General features: G+C 41.0%; 1 protein-coding gene across 1 annotated transcript in view; it reads right to left on the bottom strand.

Annotated features, from left to right (window-relative positions):
- The window catches only part of LOC106577062 (ryanodine receptor 2), a 78,445-nt gene that overhangs the window by 9,012 nt on the left and 49,426 nt on the right, over positions 1–20,007 (bottom strand). The window contains exons 71-98 of the mRNA XM_014154774.2: positions 19,631–19,693; positions 18,970–19,104; positions 18,653–18,762; positions 16,171–16,267; positions 12,225–12,349; positions 11,431–11,482; positions 11,265–11,306; positions 10,837–10,936; positions 10,579–10,658; positions 9,962–10,038; positions 8,702–8,775; positions 8,440–8,520; positions 8,244–8,332; positions 7,977–8,105; positions 7,559–7,663; positions 7,282–7,363; positions 5,852–7,182; positions 5,551–5,618; positions 5,246–5,375; positions 5,057–5,143; positions 4,715–4,942; positions 4,063–4,193; positions 3,727–3,769; positions 3,399–3,535; positions 1,402–1,462; positions 1,068–1,214; positions 851–985; positions 151–307 (exon numbers count right to left, since the gene is read on the bottom strand). Coding sequence (XP_014010249.2) covers positions 151–307; positions 851–985; positions 1,068–1,214; positions 1,402–1,462; positions 3,399–3,535; positions 3,727–3,769; positions 4,063–4,193; positions 4,715–4,942; positions 5,057–5,143; positions 5,246–5,375; positions 5,551–5,618; positions 5,852–7,182; positions 7,282–7,363; positions 7,559–7,663; positions 7,977–8,105; positions 8,244–8,332; positions 8,440–8,520; positions 8,702–8,775; positions 9,962–10,038; positions 10,579–10,658; positions 10,837–10,936; positions 11,265–11,306; positions 11,431–11,482; positions 12,225–12,349; positions 16,171–16,267; positions 18,653–18,762; positions 18,970–19,104; positions 19,631–19,693 — 4,096 coding nt within the window. The remainder of the gene's footprint in view (positions 1–150; positions 308–850; positions 986–1,067; positions 1,215–1,401; positions 1,463–3,398; positions 3,536–3,726; positions 3,770–4,062; positions 4,194–4,714; positions 4,943–5,056; positions 5,144–5,245; positions 5,376–5,550; positions 5,619–5,851; positions 7,183–7,281; positions 7,364–7,558; positions 7,664–7,976; positions 8,106–8,243; positions 8,333–8,439; positions 8,521–8,701; positions 8,776–9,961; positions 10,039–10,578; positions 10,659–10,836; positions 10,937–11,264; positions 11,307–11,430; positions 11,483–12,224; positions 12,350–16,170; positions 16,268–18,652; positions 18,763–18,969; positions 19,105–19,630; positions 19,694–20,007) is intronic.

The raw sequence follows: 20,007 nt of genomic DNA, 5'->3' as shown, positions 1-20,007 counted from the left end.
ATTAGCATTGCTCTATTCTCAATCACATATGAAATATTCATAAAGACCGACAAATCTATATGACTCACTGGTGAATAATGGAGAAGAATGTGTGTGTGTGTGTGTGTGTGTGTGTGTGTGTGTGTGTGTAGCGTCTACATGCTGTCTCACCCTGAATGATGGCCAGGAGGATGACGATGACAAAGAAGAAGAAGGTGATGTCAAAGATGATCCTGACCACCTCAAACTCGTCCCCGGCCGGGTCCTCAATCTCGTCACCGATGCCACCCCCCGCTCGCACGCCCACATACATGTGGAACATATAGCACTGGAGAACAAGGAGGAGTAGCCAGTTGACTTTGCTACTTAACATTGCTGGGGTAGTCCATGGGGCATTCACAGCTCTTATTAAGAACGAGTTGAGCAATCTTATTCTTTAACTAAACATGTTGTTGCTGAGATATTGCATGCATGTACATATCTACGTGTCATACTAACATTACCGGTGAACCTTCAAGTCTGGTGTATTGTATTGTAATGCAATGCATTTCTAAAGCATAACAAGTCTGTCTGTCCTGAGTGAGTGACAGTGAAATCCATATTGGAATAAAACAGACAAGACCATATTAAAGTGGAGAATTCATTCCCAGTGAGACAAAGAGCCCAGCTCAGGCTGGAGAGGGTTATCTTAATCCAAGTGTCCATCAATCTAGGGTGGATATAGAGGGGCATTAAGGCAAAGGCTATGTTCACCTCAACTATGGGCATCACTGTCAGAAATCCTTCTCTTTGGCTTCTCAGACTCCGTGGCTAGTTTAGACTATGTGTCAGTGTGTCTGCATGCATGTGCTACTACATGTGCTGAACTCACAGTGAGCATGTCGTCACATTTCATGTCCAGAGCTACTCCATCTTCACTCTTGTTGTAGAACTTGCGGAAGAAGTTGAAGGCCACCACGGTGTAGAGATACACCACCACTGCCAGCAGCCCCAAAGTCAGGACCAACTGACAAACACATATACAGCATTATGGAAAAGCCCCCCCCACCCCACACGGCATCAGGGTTTTATAGTTGTCTATACTGTACCTGTTTGCCATTGTGGGTAACAGAGGTCAGGATGGTTCTTAGGGTCTTAAAGCCCATGGCAATATCCAACAGGTGAGCAGCGAAGAAGAAGTTATTATAGTGGCCCAGGACAGACATGGTCATATACCATGCCAGGTACAGGAAGGACTGTGTACACACACACAAGATAAGACAGGAAGACAGCTTGGGTACATCACAGACACTATAGCAGCTATCATCATATGCTACATTAATATCTATGGAAAACAATGACTATAAAACACATATGTAAGGATGAGCCATCATCATATATAGAACACAGTAGGACGATAAAGTAAACGGCTGCTTTACTTACGTTGTCAGTGAACACTACTCCTAGTTTCCACACCTGATACTTGACATCAATTGAGTTTAATCTGAAACAGACATATATCTAGTCAGTCTTCTTAGGCATGGATACATCCCTGTCTGGTCTCTTCATTTAAGGGGACACCCTCAATACAAATAAGAGAGTCATACAGGTAACTGTAGAGTTCAAAAAGTACTCACTCTCAAAACCATGAAAAGGAATAACCGAAGGCGGCCGATATGCAAAAATAATATCATTGATTTAATTCATGCTCAAAAGAATACAAAAAGTGAAAGTGCAAGGTGCTATATAAAAATTCAAAAGGAACGGAGCATATCGGCCTCCTTGGGTTATTCCTTTTCATGGTTTTGAGAGTGAGTACTTTATTAACTCTACACATATTTTCTCTCCCACGCACCAGCCGCCTTTCATTCCAGCCTGAGCACAAACCCTCATACGATCTTTCTTCATGCAGGTAACTGCCATAATAAAAGGAACACTTGAGTAAATGAGGGATACAAAGTATATTGAAAGCAGGTGCTTCCACACGTGTGGTTCCTGAGTTAATTAAGCAATTAACATCCCATCATGCTTAGGGTCATGTATAGAAATACCCAGTTGATCATTATTTTGGCTACCATGGCTAGAAGAGATCTGAGGGGTCTCAAAGGAGCATAGGGGGTCTAAGGGTGTGTATGTGTCAGTCACCAGATCGCAACCCAATTGAATACTTATGGGAGATTCTGGAGTGGCGCCTGAGACAGTGTTCTTCATCACCATCAACAAAACATCAAATTATGGAATTTCTCGTGAAAGAATGGTGCCGCATGCCTCCAATAGAATTCCAGACATTTGTAGAATCTATGCCAAGGTGCATTGAAGCTGTTCTTGTGGCTCGTGGTGGCCCAACGCCCTTTATGTTGGTGTTTCCTTTATTTAGGCAGTTACCTGTATATTGTACTGAACATAGAACTCCTTGAGTTTGAATAACCACATATTCCTCAGATATGTAACCAAAAGGACTCACACGTCCTGTTTTATAATTTGTCATAACCATTTACAAAACACATTGGATTATTGCAATACAACCTGATTCAAACTGCACATTACTGCCACCTTCTGTCAAGACACTTCAGAATGTAAAGTACTGCACATTCTGTTTTATTATAATTTCTTCAAGTAAGTGATACACACAGACACACCCACGCCTGACATCAGTGCTGTCGCTTTAGTCGATAATGCTCAAAGTGCTGCTGAATACAAGGTCACGTTTTCTTTGTAAAGTGCCTTTCACACTGTCATTGAAGACATGAGATGGATAACAATAGCCAAACATCCTTAAAGCGTATCTAGAATAACAATGACATATTCTATTTAGTTTAGAGACAAACATTTGTGAGGATTCTATAGATGGGTTGGCTGGCAATGTCATGAAAATGATGGGTGCGCATTGTTGAGGCAGAAGTCTGTGTAGTGTTATGATTCTGAACGGTCAGATAGCTAGCAACAACGACAAGAATCTGCCATGGGGAATCGTAGGTGGCTCGTTTCAGATAGTTTAATCTTCTTATTGATACCATGTCTTGTTTGGAGACATTTTGACTCATATCACATCTATGCTAATATGGCAAAAATGTGCTAGCTAGCTAACCAACAACTGAAACAATGTATTTGAGAGACAACAAGTGCTCATTGTGCAAATTTATGTTTTCAATAAACATTGGAGACGAAATATAGTTTACATGTTGTCAACAATCTAAGCCAACCCTGTCTGTTTTGCCCCACAATTATGCACGCGTCGGTTTTGATGCTAAACAACCAACCCGCCTATCTATTCCTGGCTAGTGAAGGGTGTGGCTACAGCCGACTTAGTTCAGCGATGTAAGTTAGTGACTGATAGACCTAGACTCTAGCCTCACACAGGAGGTATGTACAATACAGAACAGTATAGTATGGTACAGTAAACAGTACATGGATTTAAGGGATCACACATATCCACTCACAGAGCAGTCCAGGCTCCCTCTCTCCTGGGTCTTCTCCTCTCCTGTCCCTCGGAGCTGAAGTCGAGAGCAGCCTTATCCAGCCCCAGCAGCTCACTGATGCGGTCACAACCATAAAACTTCCCATACTTGTCCATCACCTGAAGAGAAAGGTTGAGGGTGATTGACTTTAATGGTAATGCTATGGCGAGAGTATAATTGCTTAAGCCATTACCTGGTTGATAGATCTCCAGTCTCTTTTTATTACACTAGACTGTGCTGTGATATGTATAGACGCTGACGCAACTATACACAGAGAATCATGTGAGGTGAATAGTGCTACTGTACCTACCTTCCTTTTCACAAATTTATCCCAGTAATTACTGGGAAATGATCTGAAACAAAAAACATAGTCGAGCATCATTAAACACAATTTATTGTTTTGTAGAATAAATCAAAAAGAGTTCCACAATAAAAGTTCTAATGGTCTATGAGAGAGATCTGAGCACGCACAGTGATGCACTGACAGACTGGTTCTGTATGTCATTCCAGAATTCAGCCTGCTCCTCACTGAACTACATGGAACTGTAGATCAGATTAATGTAGGACTTGAGTGTTGTAGTTCAACCAAAGTAGCCAATAGACAGGGTTTATTAAGCAGCTATAAAGGCCCTATGAGAGGACTGACTGTGTGGTGATGACAAGCCTGTCCCATTGGCCTTTGATGTCCTCATCAGGTGGCTGCTCAGTGACATAGAGACCGTCAAACTCCATCTTCCTCGCCACGTCTTTCTCCCGCTTAAAAATAACCAGCGGGACCTACAGTAGCAGCCAAACACAAACAACAAAGTGATACAGTAAATAGAAAAAACACTATTACTTGTAAAGTTCACATTTCAAATGCACTACATTTGCTCCTTACACTCTTAGAAAAAATATGCTATCTAGAACCTTAAAGGGTACCTCGGCTGACCCCATAGGAGAACCCTAGAACTTTTTTTTCTACCTGGAACCAAAACGTTCCCCATAGGAAAACCCTTTTGGATTCCAGGTCGAACGCTCTGTTGAAAAAGTTCTACATGGAACCCAAAAGGGGTCTACCTGCAACCAAAAAGTGTTCTCTTATGGGGACAGCCAAAGAACCCTTTTGGAACCCTTTTTTCTAAGAGTGTAGTTGGTGCTGGAAAACCAAAGATGTGTAGCGCTCAATGGATCTAATTACTAGCTACTATAAACTAAAGCCAGAATATGATGTAATGTAGATTGACGCAACACTCATTGGTATGCACTGTCACAGTGGACTGATTGGCTGTCTGTTTGTTCCCTGTAAGCTGTCGTACCTTCAAGCAGTAGTAGCCAATGATACAGCAGAAAGAGATGAGGGTGTGAGCGACGGACAGGAAGCGGAGAGAGGGCTCCATGTAACCAGTGCTCTCCTCCAGGACAAACTGCATACTGCCTGAGGTGTTGTCATTGACCAAGGGGTCTTCTTCATCCATGCCGCCTGAGCTGTCGTAGAGCACTGCCACCTTCTCCTCTTCCTCACTTACAGAAGAGGATGATGACACCTGGGACACAGTAACAATGAGACAGTTAAGGACAGTGAGACAGTCACTCAATTTCACAGACCAGCCGGAAATGTAAATTTAAATATTTGCACTGGCAGTCACACAGTAACTCACCTTGTAGAAAAGGAGAATGAAGTTGATAGAGAAAGCAACAAACAAAGCCAGCATCCGCATGTTGTAGAAATTTCTCGCAAAGTAATTCTGAGAAATGAGATATGGTCAAATTCAGAGGGAGAAAATACTTGCGTGTGTCTGTGTGTGTGTGTGTGTGTGTGTGTGTCTGTGTGATAGAGAGTTTCTAACCAACAGTCTCTTCTGGTGAGTGGTTATCATTTCCCAGAAGGCTGATTCCTGAGGCTCTGGCTCCTCAGGTTTGCTGGAGCATATCCTAACTCTCCGTTTAGCCTTCGCCTCCTTCTCAGAATCTTCCCTTCTGCAAAGTCAGTTTTAAACTTCAGCTCAAAGTCAACCTAAACTGTTTTATATTCATTTGTTTCCATCCTGTGATGGAAACAAATTACACTAACACAACAAAATATTCAGTAATTTTCTCAGTCAGAATGTAATCCGGTAATTAGGTCTTTAAGGGTGAATTTGAAAATTCTCACTCTGCTTTCTCCAACTCTGACTTTTTCTCTTCTCCTTCTTTACTATCTCCTTCTCTGGCACCTTCAACCTGAAGCCATTAATAGGATATGCATTAAACATGACCCAAGAGTACATTACTAACCTTGATAACACACAATAGTGTTTGGACAAACTGTCAACAGGTTTCGACTTAAACTGAGCAAAATGTTGAACGGAAAGATTTTATGGAATAAATACAGTATGGTTCTACGGCACCAACAAACCAAGCATGCCATATCTAGCTCACGAAGGACAACAGTCACAAAAATACTGCAATAATACCTGGTCTTTCCCATTGGGCTCAGCAGGGGATTGTTGGCCAGTGGCTGTGTTGAACAGGTCAGTCAGACTGGCTGTTAAGTCATGAGTCATTAGTCTGTATTGACCTCCTTCTCTCCTCACTCGCAGACCGAAAATGTCTGACAGGACATTGGTGTCACTGGAGGAAACTGTTGACTGGCCCAGCACCCTCAGCTCGTCCCGGGAGGAGGACCTTGTGCTGTATCTCCTCTCCCTGTAACCCCCTGACCCCCCTGTGACCTCATCAAGTGTTGGGTCAAGGATGCCTCCAAAAAGGTCGAACACCCTTATCTTCTTGGCCCCCTCTATGAGTCCTCCACTTACAAAAACTATGTACAGTACATATAAGAAGAAGCGAACTACAGAACAGACAAAGTGGACCAGACCCATGATCATGGCCTGGAAAAAGGAAGCAAATACCATGACTACATCCCTCAGAGTTGTCTTCTTAATATGCTTCTTCAGGTTTTTCACAGAGAGCATAGACATCAGCATCATCAAGCCATAGGGTAGAGCGAAGACGATGAGCCATATTGTGGACATGGAGAAAAATCCCATTTTGGATCTTTCCAACTCCTCGTCATTCTTCCCCCTGTCTTTTTCTTCCTCTTCTTCAGCCTCTTTGCCTGCGGTCCTCTCCCCAGTGTCTGTCCCTGATATCTGGGCAGCCAGCTGCATCTCAAAAATGGTGTCTTCGCAGAAGTTGACAAACATCTCCATCTTCTCTTTCCCGTCGCCCTCATTGACCACGTCAAATATGAACTGTCTCTTGGACTCTTTGACCTGAGGCTTCTCCCACTGCGTGCGGCTGGACTCGCTGATCTCAAAGTAGACCCTCTCGATGCGCTTGCCACTGCCAAGGATCTCAATACGGCCCAGGTAGGGCTGGAAGTAGCTCAGAACACACTCTGCAAGCTGCAGAAAGGTACCAAGACGTGAATCGTGAGGCATGTGCTCAGACAGGTTGGTTAGGAGAACAGCAATGTTGAAGCCAATGTCTTTGGCTGGCTCGTGGAAGCGATCCACGAAGGCCTCATAATCCAGGAGCTCGCTTTCATCCGTCTCCGTGCAGGAGAGGAGGAACTGGGTCTCGGATTGAGAGTAGCGCTTGTAGGCCTCCATGGCCTTCTGGAAGTCCTTCTTGGAGATGCGACCTTTGCCGTCGTGATCATACTCTTTGAATGCGTCAGATGAGGTCAGGTCTTTGAGTTTGAGGAACATGTCGAAGAACTTTAGGATCATCTCAACATTGCTAGATGATTCCACCAACATGTCCACCATCTGCTTGCCAATTGTTCCATTTACCACGTTACCTAGAGAAGAAAGTGAGATGAGTTCACAAGTTTAGCTTTGTCTATTGAAATTCACAAATATATTCACCATGTAAACAACTCAACTAGTTTGAATCTTACCTTCTAACATGGACAACAACATAACAACCATGTCCTTTTGCAAATCCATCAATTCTTTCAGAAGTTCAATTTGGCTGGAATCCTATAAATGACAAAACATCAAAACAAACCAGTTGTAACAACTAGTTTGATTACGTGTAAAACCAAAACAAAGAAATGGCCCATTGGGAAAAAGGGAAAGCTTGTTAAGCTCTACTCGCATTCTTTACAAGACTGGAATATTCATGGGTCTTATTGACCCTAGGCCTCCACCTCTTGAGTTCTACATTACACTGACCTGAGACAGCTTCATCTGCATGTGAGCAAAGACATGGAGAAAGCCCACCACCGCATCCCATAGGCGACTGTGGGCCAGACTCTGCTGGTTACCAGTACACGGCCCCTGGAGAGGATAGTAATACAATGAGCCAGTTAGCTTCCCAGCTGGGTAAACTGTCAATAGCCAGAACTGAGACAAACACACATACTGTAAGAACACACATAACAACATTCACAACAGTTAAATACATGAAATACCATTTGAAATGGGTCAACCTCTCAGTGGAGAAAATTACATTCATCCCACTGGACATAGATGTCAATTCAACGTCTATTCCACATTGGTTCAACGTAATTTCCTTGAAATGATGTCGAAACAATGTTGATTCAACAGTGTGTGCCCAGTGGGATGAATCATCACCTAGGGCTCAACCAACCTGGATGTACTCTGTGAGAGAGTTGAAGACCTGTTTGGCCACACTGATGGCCTTGGAGAAGTTACGCTGGCCATGTTCGTCAATCACATCCTTTCCAGAGTAATACCAGTAGAAATCACTTATCGACTCCTGGAGACATATTAAGAGATTCAAATCATGATAGTACCAAAATATTTAAAAGGCTTGTAAATTATATTGAATCATGTTACAGGCCATATCAATCAAAATGTATCATACAGATAATGTCTCGTAGATCAAATTGTTAACCTGCACTCTGAGAAGGTAGTCCACAGTGGATATAATGATGTTCACAGTCGTGTTGTTTCCTGTTTGTGTTCTCAAATAATTCTGAAAATCTATGGGACAATTTGCAAGCGTAATGAGTTTAACAGACCAACAACACGCCCCTGCCATAACACACAGAGAGAAGTGCACTGTGGTTAAAACGGTTAAGGGTGAGCACCTGAGTTGTGTCCTTCACAGAGGAGCTGTAGGAAGCGAAAAAGATCACAGGTCAACTTCTCGTCAGGCATAACCTTCTCCCCTGAGAGAGAGAGAGAGAGAGAGAGAGAGAGAGAGAGAGAGAGAGAGAGAGAGAGAATAGATATGTACAGAATGAAAGATCATGAGTACAGTATCAGAGCCAAGGTTCTTTACATTCAATCTTAACTCACTTCAGCAGTCAGATCTTAGCGGTCAGTGGATTTTTCATTTCCATAAGGTACCTGAGCTCTCCTCGATGACCATCCCTAATCCTTCGGCTTTGTTCTGCCTCTCAAACGCATTCAAATCCAGCACACTGAGTCAGAAAAGTTAACAAAAGATGTAAAGAGGATGAGAGCTGTCCCTGCATGTCAGTCCTGTTCACCAAGTATAGCCTCTGTGACAGATGATTGAGGATTATGTTACCATGTACACAGGGCCAGCCCTAGCATTTTGAGGGTCCCACACCTTGCACCAAAACATTTTAGTTGCCACCCCACAATTTAAAGTTCATCATCTTCAATTCTACACATTTTGCCATGGGGCGGAGAGAACATTTTGCAATTTTACAATACATTTCATGCAATGTTTTAAAAACAACCCATGGGGAAGATGACTTTTTTTTGCAATTCTACACATTTTGCTATGACTTATGCCATGTTAATATGATATCTCAGTGAGAATGACTAACCAAATCAATGGGGGCCACCTGGAGGTCAGGGCCCCTGGGCATGTGCATTGTGTGTCCGGTCAGTTTTCACGGCCTTTCAGGTTATGTTGATATAGGACTCGTTTTACTGTGGATACAGATACTTTTGTACCCGTTTCCTCCAGCATCTTACAAGGTCCTTTGCTGTTGTTCTGGGATTGATTTGCACATTTCGCACCAAAGTACGTTCATCTCTAGGAGACAGAACGCGTCTCCTTCCTGAGCAGTATGATGGCTGCGTGGTCCCATGGTGTTTATACTTGCGTACTTTTGTTTGTACAGATGAACGTGGTACCTTCAGGCGTTTGGAAATTGCTCCCAAGGATGAACCAGACTTTTTCTGAGGTCTTGGCTGATTTCTTTTGATTTTCCCATGATGTCAAGCAAAGAGGCGCTGAGTTTGAAGGTAGGCCTTGAAATACATCCACAGGTACACCTCCAATTGACTCAAATTATGTCAATTAGCCTTCTAAAGCCATGACATCATTTTCTGGAATTTTCCAAGCTGTTTAAAAGCAGTCAACTTAGTGCATGTAAACTTCTGACCCACTGGAATTGTGATACAGTGAATTAGAAGTGAAATAGTCTGTCTGTAAACAATTGTTGGAAAAATTACTTGTGTCTTGCACAAAGTAGATGTCCTAACCAACTGGCCAAAACTATAGTTTGTTAACAAGAAATTTGTGGAGTGGTTGAAAAACGAGTTTTAATGACTCCAACCTAAGTGTATGTAAACTTCCGACTTCAACCGCTTAGGTCGCTTATTCCTGGAGCCGGCCCCGTATGTACCCACCTACAAGACTGCATGAGTCCTGCCACACTCTGGAAGAAACCCACATCCCTCTTCTCTTTCAGGTAATCCAACATTTTCTGTGAAACAAAACATCAAACAATTAGCTGAATATAGGATGAGGAGACAATATTGCGTGACAAAGAGAAAAGGATATTCCTCTTGTTGTGAATATCATCATGATGTTGTACCAGGTAACTTGCAGTACAGATACAGGATCTTAATTTGATCACCCTGTTGCAGGATAACTGTCCTACAATGCAGGAAATGTAAAACTTGTAGTGTATTTGAGGTTTCTGAAGTTTGTAATTTCCACTTAAAAATATTAGACTTGATTTTCCCTTACGAAAAATGTATCAACCCCTACAAAAAGGTCCATTAATTATAATCCACGTTTTTTATTGCTGCAGGATTATTTTCCTGCTGTCGCAAACTGGCTCAAATTAAGATCTTACATTTATATAGAGTGAATAAAAAATGCTTGGAGAAAGTGTGGAAAAGTAACAAATACAGTTTATTCTTAGCCTGAACGGTGTTTACCTGAACCAGCATTCAGAACAAAGTGTCCTCATCTGTAGCTAAAATCGATAACTAATTATGTTATCAAAGACTGCCCGTACCTGCTGAACAGTGGTATTTCCTCCATTCAGAATAGAAATACCAAGCTTCAGAGTGGAGGCCACCATGGACCCCATGTCACCTTTGTGAAATAAAAAATTACATCAACTCAATGTTACAAATTGCAACAATCACAAGCCATTTTTCAATTTACCTACAATCTTTAAACATGACTGTATTTTGGATTATAGGTAACTTTGAATACTTTAGAGAGTGATATCTAAAAAGCCACATTCAAAAACAGTTGGTACTCTGGTTACCTTTACTAGCACTGATAGTCTGGAGGACCATCTGAGCAGCTCCACGGTCATGCAGCCTGGCCTGCTGATACAACAGCTTCTGTTTCTCCATCTCCTTCTCCTGATCATCCATAGATCCATCCAACAAAATAATCAAATCAATCTGATGTCAGTCAGTTAATCAATATTGGACTGAATAACCCAATTGCAAACAAAGCAACAGTCCACTCAATTAACTCATTACTTAACCAATACAATCTCATGATAAAGCTGATCATGTAAAGATGAAAGATAGAAAAACATACTACATGAGAGAAATGAGTCACTTACTTCAAAGCTTTTCACCTTCTCTTCCTCTGTAGTGGATTTTTTTTAAGTGTCTATCTTTCCATCATGAGATTGTATTTCCATCATGAGATTGTATTGAAAGGCGGAATTGAGTCACTTACTTCAAAGCTTTTCACCTCCTCATCCTCTTCACCACAGCAACTCTGGGGAGATTTGATTGGACAGAAAGATGGATTGAGCAGAAGTTGAGAATCTCAGATGAACAGTGATGAATAAGAACATTCCCAAGTATAGAAATACACACTGCTACTGTATCCTCTGTCTTACCTTTGCCATTATGGCAGCATAGGACATGTAAAGACTGTCATCGCCAAGCTTACTGTGGACATGGGAAGTGGCAGAGAAATGTCAGCGCAGGCAAGGCTGATTGCTTTAGAATTTGAATAAACATTTCAATTAATTTTCCTTTGCAACTAAGTATAGGAAAAGATAATGACTCATTGCACAGCTGATAAAACTAAAGTATTTTGCTCCGTATAGAAAAATGGATAAGGCACATTTTTCTAATTCAATAAAACTAGAAAGTTTAATGATCTGATGTTTATTTTTTATTTACTCCCTTTTTCTCCCCAATTTTGTGATATCCAATTGCGATCCAATTAAGATCTTTTCTCATCGCTGCAACTACCCAACGGGCTCAGGAGAGGCGAAGGTCGAGTCATGCGTCCTCCGAAACATGACCCACCAAACCGCGCTTCTTAGCACCCGCTCGCTTAACCCAGAAGCCAGCTGCACCAATGTGTCGGAGGAAACACCCACAGGTACTTGGCCCGCTAGAGCTTGATGAGCCAAGTAAAGCCTCCCCAGCAAAAACCTCCCCTAACCCGGACGACGCTGGGTCAATTGTGCGCCGCCCTATGGGACTCCCAGTCGCGGCCGGTTGTGACACAGCTTGGGATTGATCCCGAGTCTGTAGTGATGCTTCAATCACTGCGATGCAGTGCCTTAGACTGCTGCCCCACTTGGGAGGCCCAATATTCTGATGTTTTACCTCTGATTGCCCTTAATACAGGAATAACATTGGAGTATGCACACGTGCACGCACGCACACACCCACACACCTCCTCTCGGTCAGAGCACTCCGACTGAACAGTGTGATGAGCTGCAGGAGCGGATCAATCTGTTTGTCATCGTCCTCTCCTGCCCCTTCCTCCTCTCTCTCAGAACGTTCCTGCTTTCCAGCTCTCTGCAACATAAACACACCACTAATCAAATATCATTTTATGTGTCAACATGCGGCGAATACAACAGGTGTAGACCTTACTGTGAAATGCTTACTTACAAGCCCTTAACCAACAATGCAGTTTTAAGAAAAAAAGAGTTAGGAAAATATTTACTAAATAAACTAAAGTAAAAAATTATAAAATTAAAAAAGTAACACACTAAAATATCAAAAATGAGGCTATATTCAGGGGGTACCGAGTCAATGTGCGGGGATACAGGTTAGTCGAGGTAATTTGTACATGTAGGTAGGGGTAAAGTGACTATGCGTAGATAATAAACAGCAGTGTAAAAACAGAAGGGGGAGGATGTCAATGCAAATAGTCCGGGTGGCCATTTGATTAATTGTTCAGCAGTCTCATGGCCTGGAGGTAGAAGCTGTTAAGGAGCCTTTTTGCTGAACACCCACTCTGTACATGTGCGTCACACTGACCGTCTATCTACAGTATAGGCACCCATGCCTGACCCCCCCTCAGACCCAATGTCATATACATCAATTCAGTCACCCATCCCTTAACCCAATGAGTCCCACCGTAACGCTGGCGTGATTTAGGACTTCTATCCCATTTCAAATATAGTGTGCTTGAGCTACAGACTTCTGGGTTGTACCAGATTCTGTATACGTTGGTACCAATCATTAGTGTGTGTGATTGACGGGACCTAGAGCGGTGTTTGTGAGACAAGGGCGGATCCCTTGACAAAAACGTCTGTAGAGTCCGAATGGTTTGAGCTACAAACTATTAAAAGCTAGCCTAGTGTAGCCTAGTGGTTAGAGCATTAGACTAGTAACTGAACGGTTGCAAGTTCAAATCCCTGAGCTGACAAGGTACAAATCTGTCGTTCTGCTCCTGAACAAGGCAGTTAACCCAGTGTTCCTAGGCCATCATTGAAAATAAGAATTTGTTCTTAACTGACTTGCCTAGTTAAATAAAGGTAAAACATTTAAAGCCACTTTATCTATGAAAAGCTGAGACTCTCAAAAACATGCACATGTATGTTTTGCTCTATGACACAAGCTACACAAGTGTTAGAAGGTAAGGGGTTCCTCTGCATAGAAGATAAAAGGAAATCTCAGGACACCGTGTCTATAATACTGTTATAAGCTCACATACAGTGCCTTCAGAAAGTATTCAGACCTCTTGACTAATTGCACATGTTATTGTATTACAGCCTGAATTTAAAATGTATTAAATTGAGATTTTGGCCGACTACACACAAAATTCCTACATAACGTCAAAGTGAAATGATGTTTTTGAAATGTTTATAAATTAATAAAAACGTAATAGCTGAAATGTCTTAAGAGCTTAACAAGTCATATAATAAGTTGCATGGACTCTGTGAGCAATAGTGTATAACATGATTTTTGAATGACTACCTAATTTCTGTACCCCACACATACAATTATCTGTTAGGCCCCTCAGTCGAGCAGTGGATTTCAAACACAGATTCAACCACAAAGACCAGGGAGGTTTTCCAATGCCTCGCAAAGAAGGACATCTATTGGTAGATGGGTAAAAAAACTGACATTGAATATCCCTTTGAGCATGAAGTTATTAATTACACTTTGGATGGTGTCAATACACCCAGTCACTACAAAGATAGAGGCGTCCTTCCTAACTTAGTTGCCAGAGAGGAAGGAAACCGCTTAGAGATTTCACCATGAGGCCAATGACCTTAAATGGTTACAGAATTGTGGCAAAGAAATTAACTTTATGTCCTGAATACAAAGCTTTGTGTTTGGGGCAAATCCAACACAACACATCACTGAGTACCACTCTTCATATTTTCTAGCATGGTGAATCATATTATGGGTATGCTTGTCATCGGTAAGGACTAGGGAGTTTATATGGATAAAAATAAATGAAATAAATCCTAGATAACCTGGTTCAGTCTGCTTTCCAACAGACACTGGGATACAAATTCACCTTTCAGCAAGACAATAACAATTTTGTCAATATGGGGTATTGTGTGTAGATGGGTGAGAATGTTTTATTTAATCCAATTTGAATTCTGGCTTTAACACATCAAAATGTGGAATAAGTCAAGGGGTATGAATACTTTCTGAAGGCACTGTAGTTGCTGTCACAAACCCCAAACTCCACACAGTTATCATAGACTAGTTGGATATTCATATCCCACTGAGTAAACCATGTCTGTACTTACAGCATTAATATAAATTCATTTTTTATTAGCTTTTTGCTTTTAAACTTATAAATGCAACTGTTATTGTCAAATTGTTTTGTGCTCTGGTTGTCCTGAAAATAAAATTATAAAACACTTTATTCTGAGGCTAAATATAAGGGCTGGACATGCAGATAAATAAAAGTCTGATAACCTCTATGGGCTAGGTGGGACGCTTAACATAACAATTATTTTAAGAATTATAGATACAGAACTCCTCTATGCACTCGATATGTCCGATTTTAAAATAGCTTTTCGGTGAAAGCACATTTTGCAATATTCTCAGTAGATAGCCCGGCATCACAGGGCTAGCTATTTAGACACCCACCAAGTTTAGCACTCACCAAAGTCAGATTTACTATAAGAAAAATGTTATTACCTTTGCTGTTCTTCATCAGAATGCACTCCCAGGACTTCTACTTCAATAACAAATGTTGGTTTGGTCCCAAATAATCCATTGTTATATCCAAATAGCGGCGTTTTGTTCGTGCGTTCAAGACACTATCCGAAAGGGTAAATAAGGGTGACGAGCATGGCGCATTTCGTGACAAAAAAAATCTAAATATTCCATTACCGTACTTCAAAGCATGTCAACCGCTGTTTAAAATCAATTTTTATGCAATTTTTCTCGTAAAAAAAGCGATAATATTCCGACCGGGAATCTGCGTTTAGGTAAACAGACGAAAGAAAATAAAGCATGGGGTCGACTCGGGCACGCGCCTAAGCCCATAGTACTCTGATCGGCCACTTGCCAACCGCGATAATGTGTTTCAGCCAGAGGCTGCCTCGATATCATTCCGCCTTTTCCCGGGCTCTGAGAGCCTATGGGAGCCGTAGGAAGTGTCACGTTATAGCAAAGATCCTCAGTCTTCAATAAAAAGAGCCAAGATGAACAACAACTTGTCAGACAGGCCACTTCCTGCATGGAATCTTCTCAGGTTTTGGCCTGCCATATGAGTTCTGTTACACTCACAGACACCATTCAAACAGTTTTAGAAACTTTAGGGTGTTTTCTATCCAAAGCCAATAATTATATGCATATTCTAGTTACTGGGCAGGAGTAGTAACGAGATTAAATCGGGTACGTTTTTTATCCGGCCGTGTCAATACTGCCCCCTAGCCCTAACAGGATAAATGAAAAGCCGATTTTTGCTGGGGTCTTGGGACTGATAGGGTTAACACCCTTTTTAGCACTCTATTTAGTTGTTAAACCCCTTGAGTGCCGGAAGAGTCTGGGAATTGAGCTTTGCCATGTTATTTCCCCCAATCCTACTTCCATGGAGAGAAACAAAGTTCTAATTGAAGCCAGAGTAACAATGCCCTCACAGAAAAACTATATGATTTCAGATGTTGAAAATAAGGGTGACGTAAGGGTTACAACCCAAAATAATACAGCCCTCACAAATAATCACTAGGTAAAACTCAATGGCAAATGTGTCCAAACAAACAATGAATGAAGTAGTAATGAAACACCAGAAAACCGATAACATGAATGAATGGATAGCTATAATAAGATCGTGTGAAAGAGTCGTACAAAGATGAAGTAATGATTTGAATTATACTTTCACACTGTTGCCGGTTGAGAATGCTCACACTGACACTTACAGCCAAATCGTCAACCAACTTTTCCTCAAAGGAGTGCTCCTCAGCAGATATCCAGGACTTGTCATAGCCCTGTAGAAAGAGGTTGACAGCCCGGTGCCTATTGAGGAGGTAAGTAAAGCGGGGGAGGGAGAGAGAGGGAGAATCAAGACACAGGAAGGAATAGCGTATAGGAATGAGTTGTGATTAGGCTCATGAATTCAAGGCTTCTTATTTAGTCTAACTCAGGCTCCCTTTACATTGGACAGATGGTGGAGAATTGTCTTGGGGCTGCTAGCTTATATGTTAAACTTGTATGTAAATCTAGAAGTTATATCACTGTACAAACCCACAAGCCTTTTACTATGCTAACATTGCTGTGTTCATATAACCTGCCTGACAGGGGTATGATTATATGGACTTCCCACTGAGAACACCACGCCATTTCAACGTGGATAATTGTGTAATATTTGGTTGAGACGTTGATCAATGAGATTACAACCTATATTTACTCACTCAAGAAGACAGCCAAAATGTTGTTGAATTTATAATGTGTTATCACTATGCTTTCAACCATCTTAAAGCACAACAAAATTCTAATGCAAAACTATGTCAGATATTTGGATGACAACTAAACCAAAAGTCTTTCACTGCACTTTCAACAATTGAAAAGAACTGTAAAGTTCAAAATACAATGTCAGATATATATTTGTTTATTTATACAACAGATCAATGTCTTATCACTGTGCTTCAACTAATAGCAGAACCAAATAACCTGGATTAAGGTTGAGATTACATTAAAAGTACATGGTGCAAGTGATCAATGCTGTTGGAGATTCTGCACAGATTATTATACGTAGAAATTGTGAAGATCTCCAGAGACCTGCGATGACCTATGCATGCTATCTTGAACATTCATGCTTTATATAATTACATAAGACATTAAGAGTTACAGTAACCTGAAAATGTGGCCATGGATGTTACTCATTTTAAGGTTTAATGTTACATTAGTTTGTAAAATAGACTTAACTTAGGGATATTTATTGTATTACAAAAATAACATTGAATTGTTTGGTTAACAACGCAACCAAATATCAACGTTTAAAAGAGATGTATCTACTGCTTGGATTGTTCCATCTGAGCCACGGGCATAATCCCACTCTTTAACTTTTTTGGTTGAGTTGGAGATGTGAATCCAACATATAATTTGTTAACTTGTTGACAAGTTAATATGCTTTTAATTGTATTTCAAAAAAAGTTAAAGAATGGGATTATGCCAGTGGCTCAAATGGAACTATCCAAGAAGTAGATACATCTCTTTTAATTCAATATCACTTTTCATTATTACAATTTAATATTACTGTTAATAATTGATATGCTGGATTCACATCAAGAATAGGACTAAATCAAATCAAACCTTAAACACACTTTAAATAATGTTTGATTTGATTTAGTCCTATTGTTTAACTTAGATTTCTGGTTGAGATGGAGATGTGAATCCAACATATCAATTATTCATTTGAAGACAAACTGAAATTAAAGCCAGACTAAGTCAGTGGCACAGATGGAACTATCCAAGCAGAATATACTGTACATCTCCTTCAGATGTTGCGTTGACAACCAAATACAATTCAACATCACAAAATATCATTACATTTGAAATCAACCAGAACTTGAACCACTAGGCCTATTATATTGTCTATTTTTAGTTGAATTATGGGTTGAATTGAAACAATAGCTGTTGATTACTTTGCAGATGCTATACACTGTAGGCATAAATAGCATCATTGATGATATTTGAGTGATAAAGTCTGGTCACATTTCATTGTCTCTGCTAAATCTACTCTTTGGAATGACTTTGATAACAATAATGAATCTATTTAGTTCTTAAGTGGAGATCTCTTTACAATCATTCTCACGATAGCACATTGGTAATAGCCAGTGACAAACATCATAGCTAAACTGGGCTTGGTTAAAACCCTGGAAGGGAGACCAAAAGGTAGCTGTAAATCAATTGTCCAGTAGGAGGTACTGTCCAGCCTATTGTTGTTGTTTTCTGATAGTGGATATAACATTGAAGATCTGACATATTTTCTAAAGGGTTTGTCTCTGTTGAAATTTGGTTACCAGGATTACATAATCTTGTGGTTGAAATTTCACCATCAAAACAACAGTTGAGGGTTGATTACTTTTGATTACTTTTTTCAAATCAAATGCATTTTACAGTTTCCACATCACAATTCATTGACAAATTACACTGAAACAATGTTGATTCAAACAGTTTGTGCCCAGTGGGTCATCTTCGGGTTTTACAGTGCATCCCAATCACCAACACACTGCAATATCCTGCTCTGCCGTTTCATATTCTCGCTGCACTTACCAAATGGACCACTGTTTACTGTGGTCTATTGGTAATGAAACTGTGCTCAGTTCCTGTACGCATCGGAAACATGAGATCAATAGAAACCTGACACCAATCATCCACTAGCTGAGGTTTCTGGGATACCTGGGTAGGTTGTAGAGAGGAGCCATTCTAAGGCAGGCCACCACAGCTCTCTTCCTCTGTTTGGATAACACCTTGTGCCACACTGTCTTCTTCCTCTGGGGATGCTCTACCTATAGACAAGGGCATATGTTCAGATTCAGATAACAATCAAATTGCGTTTTTAGCTACTTTTCAAACGGTATTTTGTTACCCAACCATAGCCAAGTCTAAATAGCTTTGGGAGCCAGAGAGTAGCTAACTTCTGTGATACAAGGTTTTACTAAAAGCTCTACTAATAGCATATGATAGGGTAAGAGAGCAGCATTCTCTAAGCCCACCTGGTCCAGGTGGTAAAGCACGCAAGCAATGTCCAGGACCCTTTCTACTGTCCTCAGAGGGTCCGAGGTGTCCCGTGTGGAGCCTGGGAAGTCCCTGAACAGGACATCCTGCCACCGAGCCCCTGGGGCCTCCTGCTGTTACAACACAGAGAGCAGACTGTTAGCAAAAGCGTCGCTGGGACTTGGCATATACACATTCAGTGTTTCCCATATATGCATTTAACACCTCCACATCAAATATGTTTTATAAATGTAATTATAATGAAGTGTAAATGTATGCCCCAGGAAGGCCCCATCCGATGCACATCAGTGTGTTAAATAGACTATTTAGGAAAAGTCAAGGACGGGGGGGGGGGGGGCATGACTTGAAAAATGGCAGAGATATTACAATTTTCAATTCACATGATGCTCAAAAGACATCATTGGCAGTTCTAGTTAGAGGGGTTAGATTACTGGAGCTGATCATGTGTGTTTTATACATGGATGTATTCAGTTCATTTATGTCATATTAGAATTGAAGTAAGAATCGTTGTAATAGCTACATAAGATATGGGCAAGTTAATAGATGGTTTGGACCTATGGTTCCCGTGTATTCTGTGTGCTATGAGTACGACAAGGAAAACCATGGGGTTTAAATCATATGTACTATGACTGCAATTACTTTGCTCTGAAGACGTAGCAGGCCATTATGAATGCTCTCTCGAATCTCGTCCTCTGTGTCCTTCTGTGAAAAGCAGTAAGCTGTCATTATTAACGATAGCAGATTGGAGACACAAAACATGGGGTTTGCACATTGCAGTTACATGACATACAGTGACAAAACATCTTTGAGCAGTATCATGTCTTTACGTGCTGCACTCGCTCCCTGACAGGTCGTCATTTTAAATAAGAATTTGTTCTTAACTGACTTACCTGTATAAATAAAGGAGAAACAAAAAATGTCATTGTAGTTCACTGTGCAGTGAAAGGTGAAGGTGTGTGTTTAGTACTCCTCATAGCTCTGAATCCACGATACGGCAGAGGTTGAAAAGCCATAAC

Source organism: Salmo salar, chromosome ssa18, assembly GCF_905237065.1.
Source record: "Salmo salar chromosome ssa18, Ssal_v3.1, whole genome shotgun sequence".
NCBI classification, from domain to species: domain Eukaryota; kingdom Metazoa; phylum Chordata; class Actinopteri; order Salmoniformes; family Salmonidae; genus Salmo; species Salmo salar.
Note: the sequence above shows the minus strand (reverse complement) of the source record. Positions and strands in the feature narration are given on the sequence as shown.